The sequence below is a fragment of the Chiloscyllium plagiosum genome, chromosome 11 (genome assembly GCF_004010195.1).
Source record: "Chiloscyllium plagiosum isolate BGI_BamShark_2017 chromosome 11, ASM401019v2, whole genome shotgun sequence".
Taxonomy (NCBI): domain Eukaryota; kingdom Metazoa; phylum Chordata; class Chondrichthyes; order Orectolobiformes; family Hemiscylliidae; genus Chiloscyllium; species Chiloscyllium plagiosum.
In genome coordinates, this window is record NC_057720.1 from 56,956,848 (window position 1) to 56,977,515 (window position 20,668).

General features: G+C 38.7%; 1 protein-coding gene across 4 annotated transcripts in view; it reads right to left on the bottom strand.

The window, feature by feature from the left end:
- Positions 1-20,668, bottom strand: part of pde4ba (phosphodiesterase 4B, cAMP-specific a) — a 621,169-nt gene that overhangs the window by 425,620 nt on the left and 174,881 nt on the right. For all 4 annotated transcript variants that reach the window (XM_043699425.1, XM_043699424.1, XM_043699422.1 and 1 more), the window contains one exon: positions 4,537-4,775. In XM_043699425.1, coding sequence (XP_043555360.1) covers positions 4,537-4,775 — 239 coding nt within the window. The remainder of the gene's footprint in view (positions 1-4,536; positions 4,776-20,668) is intronic.

Genomic DNA, 20,668 nt, shown 5'->3' on the forward strand with positions numbered 1-20,668 from the left:
GAAAGAAGGAAAGAAAGAAGGAAAGAAAGAAGGAAAGAAGGAAAGAAAGAAAGAAGGAAAGAAGGAAAGAAAGAAGGAAAGAAAGAAGGAAAGAAAGAAGGAAAGAAAGGAAAGAAAAGAAAGAAAGAGACCTTTGCCCATCAACCACCCTGGCATTGGCCAAGAAGCTTTGAAGGAGGCTGATACCAAACACTGGCCCAAGATGCACGAGACATGTCAGCTCCCTGGTTACACAGTTCAGTTCAATATCTGGCTGACATGATCATAAATTATTTGATTTAGAAGGGAATTCTTTACCATTTACAAAGACAGCTGGTTGTTGGTAGGGTACTCTGAGTGAATACAATCAATTGTATCCTGCACCTGTGGCAAACCAGCAATGGCTGATGTCCCAGCTGCTTCAAAGGGAGGATGATGGGAATAGGTCAGCTCTGGCGAATTGTGCAACAGTGACCTATCGGATGCACTTATGGGAAGAGGACTATGAAATGCTAAAAATCCCCAACTGCTCCTTGAAAACTCAAACTTGCAAAAATATTAAGGGTAGTTTTTCTGTTCATATCAGTGACTCTTAGATGTTGCCAGTGATCCACAAAGAACCAGATTCCTCACTTCCCCTATTGTTTTGCCGTATCTCTTCTGCTGATGCTCTAGCCATATCTCAGTTTGGTTGAACCCTTTTACGTGGTCATTAAACTGCCCATTTTACCTCCAGTGCCTATGACTCTTGAGATTTCCATTCCCTGTTGGCCCTACACCTTCCCCATATCAAGGTAATGTAATCAGAACTTGCCATAAAAGAATCCATCCACCCCCTTCCCCAAAACCAAGTAGTCCACTCTGATAAACAACGAGGTTCCACTCTACAATCTCCAATTGCCCCCATCACCTCAGCAGCTGAGGACAATGAGGCCAATAGCTAGACTTGAACTCCCTGCAGCCTCAAGCATGACATAGCTAAAATCTTCCAGATTATGGGCAACACACACAAATATACTTTGCAGGACAGACCCAACTGACCAAAGCCCAACCCTTGAAATTACTTCCCCCCCCCCCCTCCAAATGGAACCCCAACCAAACATCCAAAGCTCAGATTGATTTGACTGTACTTCCAAGACTGACCATGGCAAACTCTTCAGAAAAGGCCCAGCGCCTGAACTTACTATGCCAACAACTCCTCACTTATTGGCCTAATAAAAACATCATTCAAACATTAGTATGTTTTTCAAGTGCATGCAATGTGTTTGCCATGTAAAATGTGGTCACAGTTGATGGAAATGTAGCACTGTGCCAAACAGAGCCATGTTTCTTTTGCCGCTTTCACACTTTTTTGCTACAGACACAGACTGGTTAGCCCTATTTTCACTAGACTTTTCTTTCTCAGCCACAAGCTGGCTTACATTTCTTTCTGTTCCTCTCAATCAGAAACTGTGGTCTGTCCCTGCTAATTTGCTACCTCAGGAGGAAAAACACTGCAGCATAAGCCTACCTATAACATGCAAACAGATACGCTGATACCTGTATTACTCTTGTTCAAATGTGTGAATGGAGATTCCAAGGAGACATTGTGTCCAGTAACCATAAAGGCACCTGCTTTGTAGAAGTTCAATCTCAAGTGAAGAGAAAGAAAATGGCTGGCCCAGTCATGTACTTAACTACAGCAGAGAGTGAAATCCCAAGTTTTTGCTATCCAGCTTTTCAAGCATCAGGTTTCTGAATTGACAGAAATTAATTGGCATGGGGAAGTTAATAAAGCATGTTGGGTAATTAATAAAACACAAATACATGAATTTAGGCTTCTCACCATCCGAGGAGAGAGAATTTAATTACAACAGTTTTGCTCATTGGCGAGAATGTGATTTTTGGCCACTCTCCCAATTAATTCATCACACTTGCCATTATTCTCACCACTTCAGGGAGGAGAAAATTAGAGTGAAACAAAAACGCAACAGAAATCTGCATCTCTGAAAAATGGTAATACAGAAAATCTAGGAATTTATTATTACATATTCAAAACAAAACTTGAAAAAGAAAAAGGAAGAAAAGTTACAACTACTACTGGAAAATAGATAAAATTTCAGTTCAAAAGGAAGCCTAATCTTGATTTGGCTATGACGTCCTATCCGCTAATAAGGCTTACACATGAATATAGGCACTAAACGTAAATACGAAAGAGGAACATTAACATTGAGTTGTGCTCTAGCAAAGTCAATTCTGAAGGATATCAAAGAGAAAGCTAATGAAAAAATTTGAAACTGTTTTTGGCTTTCTGTCCATTGCTGATGAATTAAATCAGCACAAGCTCCTCTGGAGTGCAGAGACTATAAATCAAGGTTGTTCACAAACTACAAAATGAACCCCTGCTCCCTAACAATATTGCCTGAAAAAAAAAGTTAGAAAACAGCTTCACAATTCTCCTAAATAGAACTACACATACCATTGTACATTTCCTTACACTGCAATGATTCATTTAGAAGACGAATTGCATGTCTACATTTTCCATGCCGAGTTGCTATGGGAAATGTTACTGATGTCAGGGGCATTCTCTAAGTTGGGAGTAAAATATGTAATTAAGGGAGTGGTTTACTCTATAGTTAGCCGTAGCTCATGACACTGGGTGTTTCAAATGGGAAGATCCTGTCCTGAATTCTAAACTTTGAAAAGATCAAAACATTCACAGAAAAAAAAATTACCAGGGTTTGTGTCATATCATAAATGAACCAACATCAAAAGGATTAACAATAAAGTTGTATCTAACTATTACAGGGAAACAATGAAGTAAATGCAATGTTCATTAGCTTCCTTTGTGAAGGCCTAATTATGTTTCCAATTACAGCAAATCTATAGCAGCTTTTTTTATTTGGGACTGTATGGCAACTCATGACCGACTATTATATGGAATGTCCCAGACTAAACGCAGGATTCTCATTGAATTATTACTCAATTCTTTGAGCAATTAGATTTAGGAGGCAAGTAAATTGCTGCATCTTTTAAGTTTGTCAAGTTGCAGCTTCAATAAATTTTACAATACGTGGGACAGTTTCAAAAGTTATGCAGATGCTTCAGTTTAAATCAACATTGCTGCACTTATTTGCAAATTGCAATACTGAACTCTAAAAATGGTTGTATGGAGTCACATAACAGTTGCCTTCAAAGCACCTCATGTATCACCATCTTGACTTAAGCAGACACTAGGAGGAACATCACAGAAATTTTGAACATTGGAAGACATGTGGATAATCAGTTACAATCTGGAATGACAGAGAAAGTTCAAGGGGTTGAATAGCTTATTCATACTTCTATGTTTCTACCTTATTCAAAAAAAGTTTTCTTGGCCAATTAAACAGGTGAACAAAAACATGTCAGATGTGGATCCCTATAATTCTAGGGTGACAGTTGAAGAAGGGCTTACGCCCGAAACGTCGATTCTCCTGCTCCTCGGATGCTGCCTGGCCTGCTGTTTTTCCAGCATGACATTTTTCAACACTTTGGAATAAGGTAATTTGAACGTGCAAAACTCAATATGACCACTAGAGGTAGCAAATACATTCATATAAAAACAAAGTTTCTGAAAAGAAATGGCAGGTCACTAACTAATGTTCTTTCGTATTTTATGATTTCAGGTATTGATGACCTGTATAGGATTTGCAGAATTTTGTTTTATTTCAGATATTTAGCATTTGCAATGTTATTTAGCTTCCTAAATTATATAAATATCCCTTCCCTGTTTCTGTACAATTTGTAGTAATAACATAGCATTAAGTGAAATACTTAGCTTTGCATTTAGGAAAAAAAAGATATCTTCCTCTATTTCACCAATCATACTTCTGTTGGTAGGACAGGACAATATTGAACAAAATTCTGCTTTATGTCCACAAATACAATATTAGAATTTTTTTAGTGTCATTCCAAAAGGTAATAGGGAATGTTTCATACCAAAGCCTATTAGTTAGAATCAAAGCTTTGGAGATTCGAGGTTAACATTAGGAATGATCACAAAACTAGTTTAAATAATGGGATATAATACAAAGAGGAATTATTTCAAATTGGAGCAGTGGAGAAGGAAACATGCTGAATACATATTGCTGGAAAAAGTCAAAATATCACTAAACCTATAATAGCCAAAAAAATCAGTTTTTGCCTATCCCAACTGTTTTGATTAGTTTAAGTGGAGCATCAGTTGATGGGTTTAGGTGATACCTGGCACACACAAACACGTATCAGGCACGGAGAGGGCTGGAACACATGACGTTCATTGGCCTGCCAAGGTTTGATGCCAGTGGTAATGGGATGACGACACTGGTCATGTTATTGTTCTCCACCAACATTCTTAACAAGTCTGTAGAGCTCCCAACATGGTCTTTGGACTTGGCATGTTGACAGCCTTGGATCCCTTTCCAAAAAGTTAGTCATACTTGTACACTTTTTTCCCTCTCCCAACAAGTCAGACAAAGTTAGTTTCACTGTTGTATACACAAATTTAAACACATTGTAGTGAAATTCCATAGGCTAAAAAGAATGATTACACAGTCTTACCAATCTTGGTCCACAGGTGTAATAGCTATTGTTGGGGGTGCTCGCAATGGTAAAGTCGTAGGTCTTGGCATGCTATCTCTTTCTGGAGTTCTTGCTCTTTCCCCCTGCCTCCAAGCCAATGGTGGCAATTGAAGATTACCAGAGAACCGTCTTCTTCCCCTTCGTAAATCCACTCCGATTATGGTTCCAGATGAAGTGTAAGATTTGCTAAGACCATACTCTGGGGAATCTTTGCCACTCTAAAAAAAAAAGATAATTTTTTTTAAAAAATACAAGGCATAGGAAAACAGATTATGTTTAATTTTTGAAAGTACTCTTTCTTGAATTACATGCTGGACAGCTATAAATATTGTTACCATGTTTTTATTTAGTTTTCACACAATTAAGTATTATTTGAAGTGACATTAAATCAAAACCAACAAATTTCAAAGAAAATGTATAAACCTCAATAGTTACAATTATATAGAAATCCTTACACTCCACTTAGTAAACCAAGTGCAACAGACTTCACTGTTTTGTATTATCCACCTAGGCACCCTCCAATTTGGTACATTCCATGTGATATTAAGAAACAGCATGAGACACTGGATATTACAAAGACTATGGGTCATTCTGGCAACAGTGCTGAAGACTTGTGTTTCAGATCCAGCAGAGTCTCTCGCAAAGCTGTTCCAGTAAAGTTACAACATGCACACTGACTTAGCAATCTGGGAAATTCCCCAGGTATGTCCTATCCACAAAAGGTAGAACAAATCTAACCTGGTTTAATTCAGATAAATGCGAGGTGCTGCATTTTGGGGAAAGCAAATCTTAGCATGACTTATACACTTAATGGTAAGGTCCTCGCGAGTGTTGCTGAGCAAAGAGACCTTGGAGTGCAGGTTCATAGCTCCTTGAAAGTGAAGTCGCAGGTAGATAGGAAGTGAAGGCGGCATTTGGTATGCTTTCCTTTACTGGTCAGAGTATTGAGTACAGGAGTTGAGAGGTCATGTTGCGGCTGTACAGACATTGGTTAGGCCACTGTTGGAATATTGCATGCAATTCTGGTCTCCTTCCTATCGGAAAGATGTTGTGAAACTTGAAAGGGTTCAGAAAAGATTTACAAGGATGTTGCCAGGTTGAGCTATAGGGAGAGGCTGAACAGGCTGGGGCTGTTTTCCCTGGAGCGTTGGAGGCTGCAGGCTGGGGCTGTTTTCCCTGGAGCGTTGGAGGCTGAGAGGTGACCTTAGAGGTTTACAAAATTTTGAGGGGCATGGATAGGATAAAAGAGGCATTGGATGGTTATATGAATAGGAAGGGTTTGGAGGGATATGGGCCGGGTGCTGGCAGGTGGGACTAGTTTGGGTTGGGATATCTGGTCGGCATGGACAGGTTGAACCGAAAGGTCTGTTTCCATGCTGTACATCTCTATGACTCTATGGTCAAGTACCACCAATCAATGTCTGTTAATAATCAGCAAAATGATGGTATGTGTTGTCAACAGTGCTATCAAGTGGTACTTATTTGACAATACTCTCTCCCATCAGGCTGAAGATATAAAAGCTCGAATCTGTTCATAAATGCATTCAAAACCAACTTATTCCCTGCTATCATCAGACTTTGGAACAGACCCCTCAAATGTTAATGTTGATCTTTGTTTTTGCACTTTGTGGCAGTAACACGATATTCTGCACGCTTATCTGCTACCATGATGCACTTTGTATGGAACAATCTGCCTGTGTAGCATACAAAACAACACCTTTCCCTGTATTTCGGTACATGAGACAACAATAAATCAAATTCAAACTCAAAACAGTAACCTGCTCACTGATGTTCAGCTGGTGTTCTGCCAGGTCCACTAAGCTCCTGGCCTCATTACACTCTTGGTCCAAACATAGACAAAAGTAGTAAACTCAAAAAAGGGGAAGTGAGGACAACTAACCTTGATATCAAAGTTGCATTTTGATCGAAAATGGCACCAAACAACCCTAACAAATACACAGCAAACAGGAATCAGGAAAAAAGCAGCACTATTGGTTGGAATAATACACGGCACAAAGGAAGCTTTTTGCACCTGCTAGAAGTCAATCAAAATCAGTCACAGGACATCACTGTATAAAGTCCTCAGGGTACTTTCTCAAGCCCAACCATTTTCAGCTGTTTCAAGAAGACCTCCCCTCCATCAAAAGATCAAAAGGTGAGAAAGTCCACTGAAAACTGGCAATGTTCAGCACTATTCTGGAATTCAGATACCAAAGCAGCCATGTCCAAATGAAGCAAGACCTGGACAACATCCAAACTCAGACAGACAATAAAGGAGTAAATAACATTTGAACCATCTAAGTGCCTGACAATGACCATCTCAAACAAGGCAGAATCTAATCATCACCCCATAATAATCAATGGCATTATCGTCACTGAATCTACCACAAATGAATAAGCTGATAGTTACTACTGAGGAGAAACAGAACTAAAGTAAACATAAATTCTGAGGCTGCAAGAGCAGTTCACAGGTTGGGGATTAACACTGCAAGTAACTCACCACATGACTGTATACAGCTTGTTCACTATCTGCGAGGTATAAATCAGGAGTTTGGATGTGGATCTCGAACAATATTTAAGAAGCTCGATATCATCCAATATAAAGCAGGTACTTGATTTGCACAGTATCTAACACCTTCAACATTTCCTTAATCAAATCATGCACAGTAGCAAAACGGTGTACCATTCATAAGGCATACTGCAACAGCTTAACAAAATTCTTTAGACAGCATTAACACCTAAAGGGCAAGAGAAGCAGATACATTGGAACATCACCACCTTCACATTTGCCTTCAAGTCACACAGCATCCTGATTTAACTATAGCACTGTTCCTTAAATGGTCTTTGGACCAAAAATGTGGACTTCATTCATATCAGCACTGTGGATGAACCTACAACACGTGGACTGAAGCTGTTCAAGAATAAGTTAACTTGTGTCATAAAGACTGATGAACTCACTAATACATTCTCAATAGCAATAAAGGAATGGTCAATAAATGCTGGTCTAGGCAGTGCCCACACCCACACCCATGAAAAAGTACTTTCTGAGAACATATATTCCTATACTTTCCTGTTAATTTATTTCAGTAATATTAATTTATTTCAGTAATATTAATTAAAACAACTTTATATTGATGGCACACAATCAAATCCTTTAATTGTTCTAAATTACCTTAATCAAAAATAACTTGTTTCACTAAAATGATGCTAAACTTTACTCCAACAACGATTGGCTGCAGAATGGAGTACAAGTCACAGAGACTAACAAGGTTAAATTACTTTACATGCAGGTAATCCTTTTCAATCATACAACAACTGAAATCACGAGGTAATCTTTGTACTCAAACGAGCAAGCTTTTTTTTAAAAAAGGTATTAGGAAAAGTGGAAAATACAGAAAAGGATTAAATTTAGAGAATAATGTATTTCAAACAAATGGGAGTATTGAAAAGTGTTTTTAATGATGCACAGGAAAATATAAGATAACAGCTTGACAATTATGATAGGAGTCTCATGCTGTTTGCCTTGTTAATGGGTAAAACTGAACATATGTTCTGTCACCTGGACCTGTGCAACTAAAAGTAGAAAACCACATGTTTGTTTCATGGGTATCTTGCTACTCCTCAGGGTCTATTAATGAAGTATTTTCAAAAGAAGCAACGTGATGATTAGTCGTGAAATTAAACTAGTTAACTTGTGTCATAAAGACTGATGAAAAATTTGAATCTTGCTCAAATGAGGAACTTTTGGATTTTAAATGTTACATATCATAATTACAAATAAACATACTCTTTGCCCTCAAAAAAATAAGTTTGCAAATATTGTGATATTATTCCCTCAGAAGAAACTATTGTAGATTGTAACCAAACATTTGAAAGTTTGTGTTTCTCAATATAAATGCCTGCTTTAATCCCTTACACTTCTCCTAATCCTGGCTTTGTATGCAATAAGATAACTTTAATTTCTTTTGGCTATTTTGTTGTCAAAAGAATTCTTATCTCTGACTAGCTAAACAGTCTCTACTGCATGCTACCTTCACAGACCCAAGAGATCAGATGTCGAAGCTACAGAATTCAAACCGTAATTGGAAAGTTCAGTTCCACATGCTGAGGCCTGCTGAAACACTTTTCTCAATGGGAAGAGTGATGCTGTTACACCTCCACTAATCCAGATCAATAATCCATCAGAATTGTATTTTTAGAATCAAAAGCATCATTTGAGAACTACATTTCTAGAACACTCAACAGAATGGTATATTTTGCTATTCCTTTTGCAGCTATTACATAACTAATCCACAAACGGCTTGGAAAAAACATCTCCCAGACCAACAAATTTTAAGCTTTCAACTGAGCTAAAATCAGTAGCTTCAATCAGAACAGGTAGTACAAGTTGTCTCAAGAAAAATCAGATCTGCTCCTAAAATCCTTAGGTCTTTATCCCTTCATCTTCAAGATGTCTGCCCCTTTGATGACATTTAGAAAGATTAAGTAAAGTTCACTTTCTTCGGCTTGCTTGGATTTGTCCCACTAAAATATACTATGCCCCTATCAAACCACTGTACCATTCATTTAAAGGAAACAATTGTTAAACTTAGACTGCATCTATGACTTTGGAAGCTCTTGCCAAACCAGAGATTCACATTGTTATCTCAGACATGGCCAATGGCATGGCAAACCAGTTATCACTGTTACCTTCCTTGAAACCATATTTTCAAATTACTGAAATCATCTTTATTTTGACTCTAACATTTTAAAAATTTTGCTAAGACTTACACTTCTGACCAAGTTACAATAAAATAGATTTCCATCCAACAATGGTAATGATTATCCATTTTGTGATAAATAATTCTAACTCCACTTTGATTGATGACCAGGTAATTCCATCAGCAATTCATTTTCAAAACTTAGTTACATGTTAATTATTTTCACAACAATTAGTTCCTAGAGTAACGTGCATTTATAGCACAGAGGGTAGCCATTTGAAACACTACATTGAGAGGCTGCCCCAGTTTGACTTTCCATTGTTGAGGCCTACCTGAAGCAGAAGACATCATTTCCCAGAGTTAGAGAGATGTTCAGGACGGAAACAGACCAGCCTGTCCAACTCATCCATGCCAATCAGATGTCCAAAATAAATCTAATCCCATTTGCCAGCATTTGGTCTGTACTCCTCTGAACCCCTCCTGTTCATATCTCCATCCAGATACCTTTTAAATGTTGTAATTGTACCAGTGTCCACCACTTCCTCTGGCAGCTCATTCCATACAAGCACCACTATCCAAGTGAAACAATAGCCCCTTGGATCCCTTTTAAATCTTTCCCCTCTTACCTTAAACCTATGCCCTCTAGTTTTGGACTCCAATACCCCAAAAGAGACCTTGAGTATTCACCTTATCCATGCCCCTCATGATTTTATAAACCTCTAAGGTCATCCCTCAGCCTCCAATGCTCCAGAGAAAACAGCCCCAGCCTATTCAGCCTCTCCCTTTAGCTCAAACCCTTCAATTCCAGCAACATTTTGTAAATCTTTTCTGCACCCTTTCAAGTTTCACAACATCTTTCCAACAACAGGGAGACCAGAATTAAATACAGTATTCTAAAAGTGGCCTACTAATGTCCTGTACAGCTGCAACATGACCTCCCAACTTCTATACTTAATACATCAACCAAAGGCAAGCATGCCAAATGTCTTCTTCACTGCCCTGCCTACCTGCAACTCCACTTTAAGGAACTATGAATCTGAACTCCAAGGTCCCTTTGTTTGGCAACACTCCTCAGGACCTTACCAGTAAGTGTAAGTCCAGTTCTGATTTGCCTTTCCAAAGTGTAACACCTTACATTTATCTAGATTAAACTCCATCTGCCACTCCTTGGCCCATTCTGATCAAGGTCCCATTGTACTGAGGTAACCTCCTTCATTGTCCACTACATTACCAATTTTGGTCTCATCTGCAAATTTACTAAGCATGCCTCCTATACCCTTATCCAAATTATTTATATAAATAACCAAAAACTGTAGAACCAACAACTATCCCTGCAGCACACCACTAGTCACGGGCCTCCAATCCAAAAAGCAATCCTTCACCACCAGTGTCATTTACCTTCTAACCAATTTTGTATCCAGAAGGCTAGTTCTCCCTGTATTCCATATGATCTAATCTTGTCAACCAATCCTCCATATGGAACTTTGAACACCTTACAGAATTCCATATAGATAACATCCACTGCTCTATCTTCAATCCTTTCATTAGTTCTTCAAAAAAAAAACTCAATCAAGAAACTGAAACATGATTTTCCATGCACAAAGCCTAGCTGACTATCGTTAGTCAGTCCTTGCCTTTCCAGATACATGTAAATCCTGTCCCTCAGACTCCCCATCAACAACTTGCCCATCACTCATATCAGGCTCGCTGGTCTATAGTTCCCTGGCTTTCCTTACCACCTTAATCAATGGCACCACATTAGCCAACCTCCAATCTTCCGGTATCTCACCTTTGGCTATCGATGATCCCAATATCTCAGCAAAGGGGCCCAGCGATCACTTCCCTAGCTTCCCAGAGTTCTAGAGTACACTAATACATCAAAATTTGCCTTCCTACAAGTTAGAATTCTGATTGAGAATGGACATCAACAGGAAAGACAACCCTGTGGTCCAATGATCAGTGGAAGGGGTTTCCTTCCAATCATTGAGGTCTGCTACCTTCCATATTTATTACTATTGTTACGGATACATCCATAACAATAGATTCTGACCTCTTCTTATAGTCACAGCATTTATAATGGTTAGTCCAATTCAGTTTCTGGGTCAATGGTAAACTCCAGGATGGTTATCGGTTGGAGTGAGGGAGGGTTTCAACTGATGGTAAAACCATTCAGTCAAGAGTAAACGGTTAGATTCTCTTCTGCTGGAGGGCATCATTGCCTGGAACTTGTAAAATCCTCAATTTTACTCATCATTTATCAATCCATTGATGGGCATGGGTTGCTTCAATGTTTAAGGAGTTGTAATTAGTGCTAAATATTAAGCAATTATCAACAAACATCCCAATTTCTGATTTTATGATGGATGAAAGATAATTAACAAAGGAGCCATAAATGGATGGGCCCTGAATACAACTGAGTAACTCCTGCAGTAATACTCTGACTGAGATGATTGATCTCCAACCACCTGCCTTTGTTCTGAATATGAATCCAACCAGTGAAATGGGTTCTCCCTGAAAGCTCTGTTTTGCTGGGGCACTGGTGTGTGAAATGCAGCCTTGATGTCAAGGGTAGTCATTCTTACATTGCCCCTGGAGTTGAACTGTTTTGTCCATTTTTGGGACCAAAGTTATGACAAGGTCAGGAGCTGAACAGAGCCTGGCAGAACTCAAATTCAGCATCTAGGAGCAGGTTATTCCTTTTAAAGTGGAATTGTTATTGCCTTTTAATCCTTGCAGCTGCCCTTATATTCCAGAAATCAGGAATTCAATTTTTAAAAAGAATCTTGAACATGACTATGAAACGTGTGGATTCTTAAAAGGGATGATAATATATCTTTCTTGCATGTATCTAATTTTAATAAATTAGAAGGGTAAAAGTGTGTTTCAAAGACAACCAGTAACTTTGTTATGGACTGGGTCATATAAATTTAAACCAAGAAACCTTATTTCACAGGAATTTCCACTTCGCTCACTAGGGGGCACTGACATAACATCCAAGGCCTTTTAATGTTCAAGACGACAGTTCTACATACTGTTCTTGCATTTCAAACTGAAAGTGGTTTGTTACTGTATTATTAGTAACATATGGTTATAAATTTAGGTAGCATAAGTATTGCTCCCAACTTTGCAGGCTGCAATTCTCGTGGTTGGGTTCAGGTCTGTTTGTTGGATAAAACATTCAGATCCAGTTCACTGTTATACTGTAACATTTTCTGGCAGTGATGTCACAACTGAGAGTTTATTTCCCTTAGAGGCTCTTTAGTTTCCTCAACTTGTGTCAGAGAAGATTATTTCTGTCAGAAATTCTCTCCTGTCGATATTCTAATGAGGGTACACTCACATGTGATCCTTCCATTTCCACATATGTTTTTAGATAACCTCATCATTTTATCAGATTTAATTTTAGAGAGTAAAGTTGACTGTGCTGCTTGAGTAGTCCTTCCTCAAAACAGCTGAATTGAATGCATCAAGAGCCTATTATTGTGGTGTCAATGATATCAGAGGATCAGATTTTTAAAGATTTATCCACAGTTGGAAGACATTGAATAATTACTCCAAACATGCGCAAACAGAAGAATCATCTTATCTCCTAGTTGTGAATAGTTAGCAAACATCAATGTAACTAATCTTAAGTGGTGTACCTTTAACTCAGCAAACATTCATTGGAGATCGAGGAAACCTCTCATTTTGAGTCAAGTTATGTTTTGACCACAGATATTTGGCTTCTGAGCTAGTTGATATTCTTCAACAATCTGTAGAATTCTAAAAGGAAAGCTTGCATTTCTGTTCGGCAGTGACAAGTATTGGTTTCTGGTTGTAACGCCTGTTTCACATTGTATTGATCACTGTATTTTAAGATTCTCAATATGATCTTAAATTATGTTCTACGTCTCCTATGCAGTCCTCTGTTAAATGGCTGTAGTTCATGATCCTCAGCCAAGAGATTTTCCCAGATAAGAAACTTGAAATTATGAGAATAAAAATTAATGTCTATGGTATTTGCCATTTTTGGTTTAGAAGAGACACTTAGTGCCCATAAGAAAGTTTAATTTGAGTGTTCCAAAGGTGGGATATCAGAGTCATAGAAATGTACAGCATGGAAACAGACCCTTCGGTCCAACCTGTCCATGCCAACCAGACAGTCCCACCTGCCAGTACCCAGCCCTATCCCTCCAATCCTTCCTATTCATTTGCCCATCCAAATGACTTTTAAATGTTGCAATTGTACCAGCCTCCACCACTTCTTCTGACAGCTCATTCCATACACGTACCACACACCGTGAAAAAGTTGCCCCTTAGGTCTCTTTTATATCTTTCCCCTCTCACCCTAAACCTATGCCCTCTAGTTCTGGACTCCCCCACCCCAGGGAAAAGACTTGGTCTATTTACCCTATCTATCTCTCACTCTCAATTTTGTAAACCGCTATAAGATCACCCCTCAGCCTCCGACGCTCCAGGGAAAACGGCTCCAGCCCAGCCTGTTCAACCTCTCCCCATAGCTCAAATTCTCCAACCCTGGCAACATCCTTGTAAATCTTTTCAAGTTTCACAACATCTTTTCAATAGTAAGGAGACCAGAATTGTATACAATATCCCAACAGTGGCCTAACCAATATCCTGTACAGCCACAACATGACCTCCCAACTCCTATACTCAATACTCTGACCAATAAAAGAAAGCATACCAAACGCCTTCTTCACTATTCTAATCTACCTGCGACTCCACTTTCAAGGAGCTATGAACCTGCACTCCAAGATCTCTTTTTTCCAGCAACACTCCCTAGGACCTTACCTTTAAAAGGTGTATAAATCCTGCTAAGATTTGCTTTCCCAAAATGCAGCACCTCGCCTTTATCTGAACTAAACTCCATCTGCCACTTCTCAGCCCATTGGCCCATCTGGTCCAGATCCTGTTGTAATCTGAGGTAACCTTCTTTGCTGTCCACTACACCGCCAATTTTGGTGTCATCTGCAAACTTACTAACTGAACCTCTTATGCTCGCATCCAAATCATTTATATAAATGACAAAAAGTAGAGGACCCAGCACCAATCCTTGTGGCACTCCACTGGTCACAGGCCTCCAGTCTGAAAAACAACCCTCCACCACCCTCTGCCTTCGACCTTTGAGTCAGTTCTGTGTCCAAATGGCTAGTTCTCCCTGTATTCCATGAGATCTAACCTTGCTAATCAGTCTCCCATGGGGAACCTTGTCGATCACCTTACTGAAGTCCATGTAGATCACATCTACCGCTCTGCCTTCATCAATCCTCTATGTTACTTCTTCAAAAAACTCAATCAAGTTTGTGAGACATGATTTCCCACACAAAGCCATGTTGACTATTCCTAATCAGTCCTTGCCTTTCCAAATATGTGCCCACCACTGACGTCAGGCTCACTGGTCTATAGTTCCCTGGCTTATCCTTATCACCCCTCTTAAAACAGTGGCACCACGTTATCCAACCTCTAGTCTTCCGGCACCTCACCTGTGACTATCGATGATACAAATATCTCAGCAAGAGGCCCAGCAATCACTTCTCTAGCTTCCCACAGAGTTCTCGGGTACACCTGCTCAGGTCCTGGGGATTTTATCCACAATTATGCATTTCAAGACATCCAGCACTTCCTCCTCTGTAATACGAACATTTTGCAAGGTGTCATCATCTATTTCGCTACTTTCTATATCTTCCATATCCTTTTCCACAGTAAGTACTGATGCAAAATACTCATTTAGTATCTCCCCCATTTTCTGCGGCTTGACACAAAGGCTGCCTTGCTGATCTTTGAGGGGCCCTATTCTCTCCCTAATTACTCTTTTGTCCTTAATGTATTTGTAACAACCCTTTGGATTCTCCTTAACTCTATTTGCCAAAGCTGTTTCATGTCCGCTTTTTGCCCTCCTGATTTCCCTCTCTAGTATATTCCCACTGCCTTTATACTCTAAGGATTCACTCGATCTATCCTGTCTATACCTTACATATGCTTCCTTCCTTTTCTTAACCAAACCTCATTTTCTTTAGTCATCCAGCATTCCCTATACCTACCAGCCTTTTCCTGACAGGAACATACTTTCTCTAGATTCTTGTTATCTCATTTTGGAAGGCTTCCCATTTTCTAGCCGTCCCTTTACCTGCGAACATCTGCCCCCAATCAGCTTTTGAAAGTTCTTGCCTTATACCATCAAGATTGGCCTTTCTCCAGTTCAGCACTTCAACTTTTAGATCTGGTTTATCCTTTTCCATCACTATTTTAAATCTAATAGAATTATGGTAGCTGACCCCAAAGTGCTCCCCCACTGACACCTCAGTCACCTGCCCTGCCTTATTTCCCAAGAGTAGGTCAGGTTTTGCACCTTTTCTAGTAGGTACATCCACATACTGAATCAGAAAATTTTCTTGTACGCACTTAAATTCCTCTCCATCTAAGCCCTTAACACTATGGCATTCCCAGTCTATGTAATGAGTTGGCCACAAACAGCTGTCTTGGTATTCTGGGTTCTCTTTCAAAGATGCTTACCAATCTGAGGTTCAATGGTTGTGCAACTGTCAAAAACATTTCTTTGGAAATGTCCCATATTCTTATAAAAGTTGCATTATGATTATGCTGGATTTGATTCTGCTTTTTTAAAGAAAACTTTATATCTCAAATAATAACTTGAAGCATTCAAGGATATGAAGACATTTTGTGTTGTTTATCCTGTAAAATTTAGGAAATTTTGTACCTGAGAAAGTTGAAAAAGCCTGATGAGCTTCTTGAGCTAGATTGGCTTTCTGCTCCCATCATTCTCACTATTTTCAGGTTTCAGCTTCTACCATTATCTAGATAGCTCCTTCCTATAACATATTTGCAAGATGGACCAGAAATTCCAATGACAATTTTGTTACAAATTACTTCGGGCTATAAATCACTAATCAAAAACTTCTTACAATGTGTAAAAAGTTCTCCTGGGATCTTTATCTTGTATATTTGAGTAATAGTTACATTTTTTGACTACTTAAGGTTAAATTTATTGTATTGACTATTACATGGATACTACGAGTGGCTGAAATTCATGCCCATCAAAATTCATACCGTATCATTAGGAGAAGCCCAAATGGTCTCCACACAAATAAAGAATCAATACACAATGAATTACGTAATTCTGAAAACTCGAAGCCGATTGTGATGGCTGGCACATTGACTCTAATGTTGATGTGTTATCTGGGAAGAACTAGGGTCGACATTTACACAAGATAGATGGAATATTCCAGATTTTTTGGCCAAAAATAGAGGGTCAATTTATAAGAGATCAACTGTTACTCGAGTATATACTTTTTTTTTAAAATTGAACTTGCTGTCATGTTATACGAAATGGTACTTGATGCAAAGTAATTGTCAAATGCTCCTCCTAAATTATGAAAGGTATCCATCTCTTTTACATTACAATGTTTTAAAACATGATCTATCAGATCTAGAGAGTAGGTAATTGCAGTCACTTGCTCTTCCCTTTGCTCTTCCTGTAATCCTGAAGTATTGTGTATCATGAGAATTTTCTCTTTCATATTTCAGTGTGAAGAATTTGAGATTTTGAATCGGCATGGATGTCTTTATCCTTTGTCATTATAACAGATGAACATAAGGAACAAGAACAGGTATAGGCCATTTGGCCCCTTGAGTGTGCTCTGCCATTCAATAAGATCTTTTTGTGGACTCAGCTCTACCTACCCACCTGCTCACCATAACCCTTAATTCTTCTACTGTTCAAAACTTTACTTTACCTTAAAAACATTCAACATGAGCCACAACTGCTTTACTGGACTGGAACTTCCATAGGTTCACAAAAAAAAAAGTTACTACTCCACCCAGTCCTATATCTGCTCCCCCTTACTTTGAGACAATTTCTCCCTAATTCTAGTTTCACCTGCCAGTAGAAACAAGCTCCCTACTTCTATCTTATCTATTCCCTTCATAATTTTATATGTTCCTGTAAGATCACCCAACATACCCCTCCCATTCTTCGCAATTCCAAAAGGTCTAGTCCTAGTCTACTCGATCTCTCCTCTAAAATCAACACTCAACTCCAGAATCAACTTAGTGAACCTCCCCAGCACTCCTTCCAAAGCCAGTACATCCCTTCAAGGAATGAGACAGAAACTGTACACAACACTCCAGGTGTGACCTCACCAGTACTCTACACAGCTGCAGCAGAGCTTCCCTGTTTTTAAATTCCATATCTCTAGCAATGGAAGGACAATATTCCATTTACCTTCTTCTTAGTTACCTGCTGCACCTGCAAAATCAAGCTTTTGTGATTCATGCACAAGAACACCCAAGTGCCTCTACACAGCAGCATGCTGCAATTTTTCACCATTTAAATAATAATCCATTTTGCTTTTATTCTTACCAAAATGGTTGACTTCACATTTATCAACATTGTATTCCATCTGCTAGACCCTGACCAATCACTAAATCAATGTGCCTCTGCAGACTTCTGATGTCCACGACACACTTTGCTCTACCACTCAGAGTTATAAATTACAGAAACAGATCCTTTGGCCCAACCAGTTCATACCGAACATAATCTCAAACTAAACTAGTCCCACCTGACCGCTCCCGGACCATATCCGTCCGAACCTTTCTAATTCATGTTTCCACAATAATTGTGCCTGATTCCACCTTTTCCTCAGGAAATTCATTCCACACTCAAAACACCTTATGAAAAACTTTGCCACATGTCTTTTTTAAAATCTCTCTCTACTCACCTTAAAAATATGCTCATGCTCCCCAGTCTTGAACTTCCCTATCTTGGGGAAAAGATAACTACCATCAACCCTATGTATATTCCATTACTTTATAAACTTCTCTCAGGTGAACTTTGATACACTACACTTGGTCCCAAACTGCAAACCATCTACATAAATTGTAAACAATTGCAGTCCCAACACTGATTCCTGAGGCACACTAGCCACCTATCGTCCATCAGAAAAACACCCACTATCATCTTTTGCTTATTTAAATGATTCACTTGAAAGCTATTGCAGGAATTTTTAATCTTTTGTCGATTTAGTTGCTTTTACTATTCAATATTTTAAATTTTACAAGTAGTTGATTTGTATTAAAAGTTGTTTGCTCCAGCAAGTTTTGAAAAATTGCAATTATGTTCTTTAATTACTGGATTGTGAAGATGAATGGTAATAAAGATTCATCAAAAGATTGTGGTTTTGATATTTATCAACTTCTATCTTGTTACCTTCTCCTTAATTTCTGTTAAAGTTGAAAAACTACTGAATGTTTCAGAATTATTCTCTCATTTATAGAGAATTGAAAATCCCAAGATAAAGATTATTTTGCACTTACTCCCCTTCTGAGTGGTGTGCACATTCTTTCTACCAATACAGATGATTCATGCCATTTCTGCTCCTTCTGTGTACAGTTTGACTTTTTTAAAAAATGGCATCATGTGGTTATCAATATTGAAAAAATTTCCAAATAAAAATTTTTTTCTTCAAAACACTGATTTGCAATAAATTCTTCTCCTTTTTGTTTTTTTTCGGTATTTGAATTGCAAAGCCATGTTGACAATCTTCTTAGCAGATACCCTTATTTTCCATGATTTCTTTTGTAGATTTTCATAATAAATCTAAATGCTCATTTACTAATCAAAGCAATTTAAGCCTTCTTTTATAATTTCTAAGCTTAGAATTGTGCTTTAAGTATAAATATTTTCACCCCTGCTCCATGGGACTTAACTCACATTGGATGTCTGATAACAGCTGCTCTATCCCAGGTATACGATTTGGAGTTTGCTCCATATTGCTACGTAAAGCCATGTACTATTTTAGCTTTGTTCAATATTTTTCACTACTCTCTGGCTGTCTTAAATTTTAAAAGTAGTAAGACTGGCTGTAAAAGATTCAGTATTACTGCTCTTTTGCCTGCTGACTGCTGCATTTGTGAAGGCTGATAGGCTGAGTAAAGATCTGACTTTTGGATAATAAGTCAATTCTCCTGCTCCTCAGATGCTGCCTGACCTGCTGTGCTTTTCCAGCACCGCACTCTCGATTCTGAGTTCCAGCATCTGCAATCCTTAATTTCTTCTGAGCAAAGATCCAGCCAGTTTTCAGGCTGGAATCTTTTTCTCCTTTGTTCTCATCCGAAAGCCAGCACAGATGCGATGGGCAAATGGTCTCCCAATAGATTAACTATTCTACAACTCCATTCTATTATATGACTCTAATAAACAACAGACAGAAAAATGGAAATTTTGCCAGGTTTCCAATCTTGGTCTGCATCACTATTTGCATGCAGTTTGTAAGGTGTGCTGACAACTGCGCAAGCAGGGAAAAGTCCTAGCTGGATGCCAAGATAGCAGTGGAAAAACATGGCAAATTTTCCCATCGCAATCCTGCCCAATAATAGTGAGATTGCAAGTGAAATATCCTGCCATTTTCAACAAGAGGAATGTGAACACACATGTTCATTTTAGTTTATGTCCCTTCCTAGAAATGTACTCATTTCTAAAAATTAAAATTTCCATTTCTAGTAATGCAAACCTAAAGACATTCCGAAAAGGCTGCAAAACCTATTTTTAAACTTTGATCACCCAGCTGTGCTGTCTCAAAATGTTCCATGTTAAGGGGAATATAAAAACATCTGCATTGCTCTAGAGTTTTTGAACTTAGTTTCACAATGATGTCAATGCATAAAATTTTAAAATTCCAACTATTGTCACAGGAATTAAAAATGATACTCATGGTGGTTCCATAGGAACATTCCAGAAATCCCACAGCTGAATTGAGAGCATTAAGAATAGCAACACGAATAAGCCATTTGGTTACTTAGGTCTACCCCACCACTCAGTAAGATCATGGTCGATCTGACCCAGGTTTCAACTCCTGTTTTGTGCCAGCTCCCTCTAGCCCTCAACTGTTTGGTATTTCAAGAATCTTAGTATGTCCTGTGTAAATACTTTCAGGATCCAGCCTCTATGATTTTCTTGGTTACAGAATTTCAGACATTCAATATACTGTGGGAGAAGAAATCCCTTTGCATCTCAGTTTTAAGTAACTGTTCTCTTATTCTGTAACTATTTCAAGAATCTCCCATGAGGAGCAACATCTTCCGTCAGTCCACTCAATGTTTTACGTTTCAATAAAATCACCCATCATTTTTATGAACTCTAAATGGATGAAGGCCTAACCTCTACAGCTGTTTTTGATAAGTTAAGTTCATCTTGGAAATCAAACTAGCAACTCACTTTTGAACGGTCTCCAATGCCAGTGTATCCTTTCTTAAATAAGGTTAGTATTCCAAGTCGAAGAGTGTGGTGCTGGAAAAGCACAGCTGGTCAGGCAGCATCCAATGAGCAGAAGAGTTGACATTTCCAGCTTAAACTCATGAGGAATGAGGGGTGGCGGAAGTGGGCAGAGGGATAA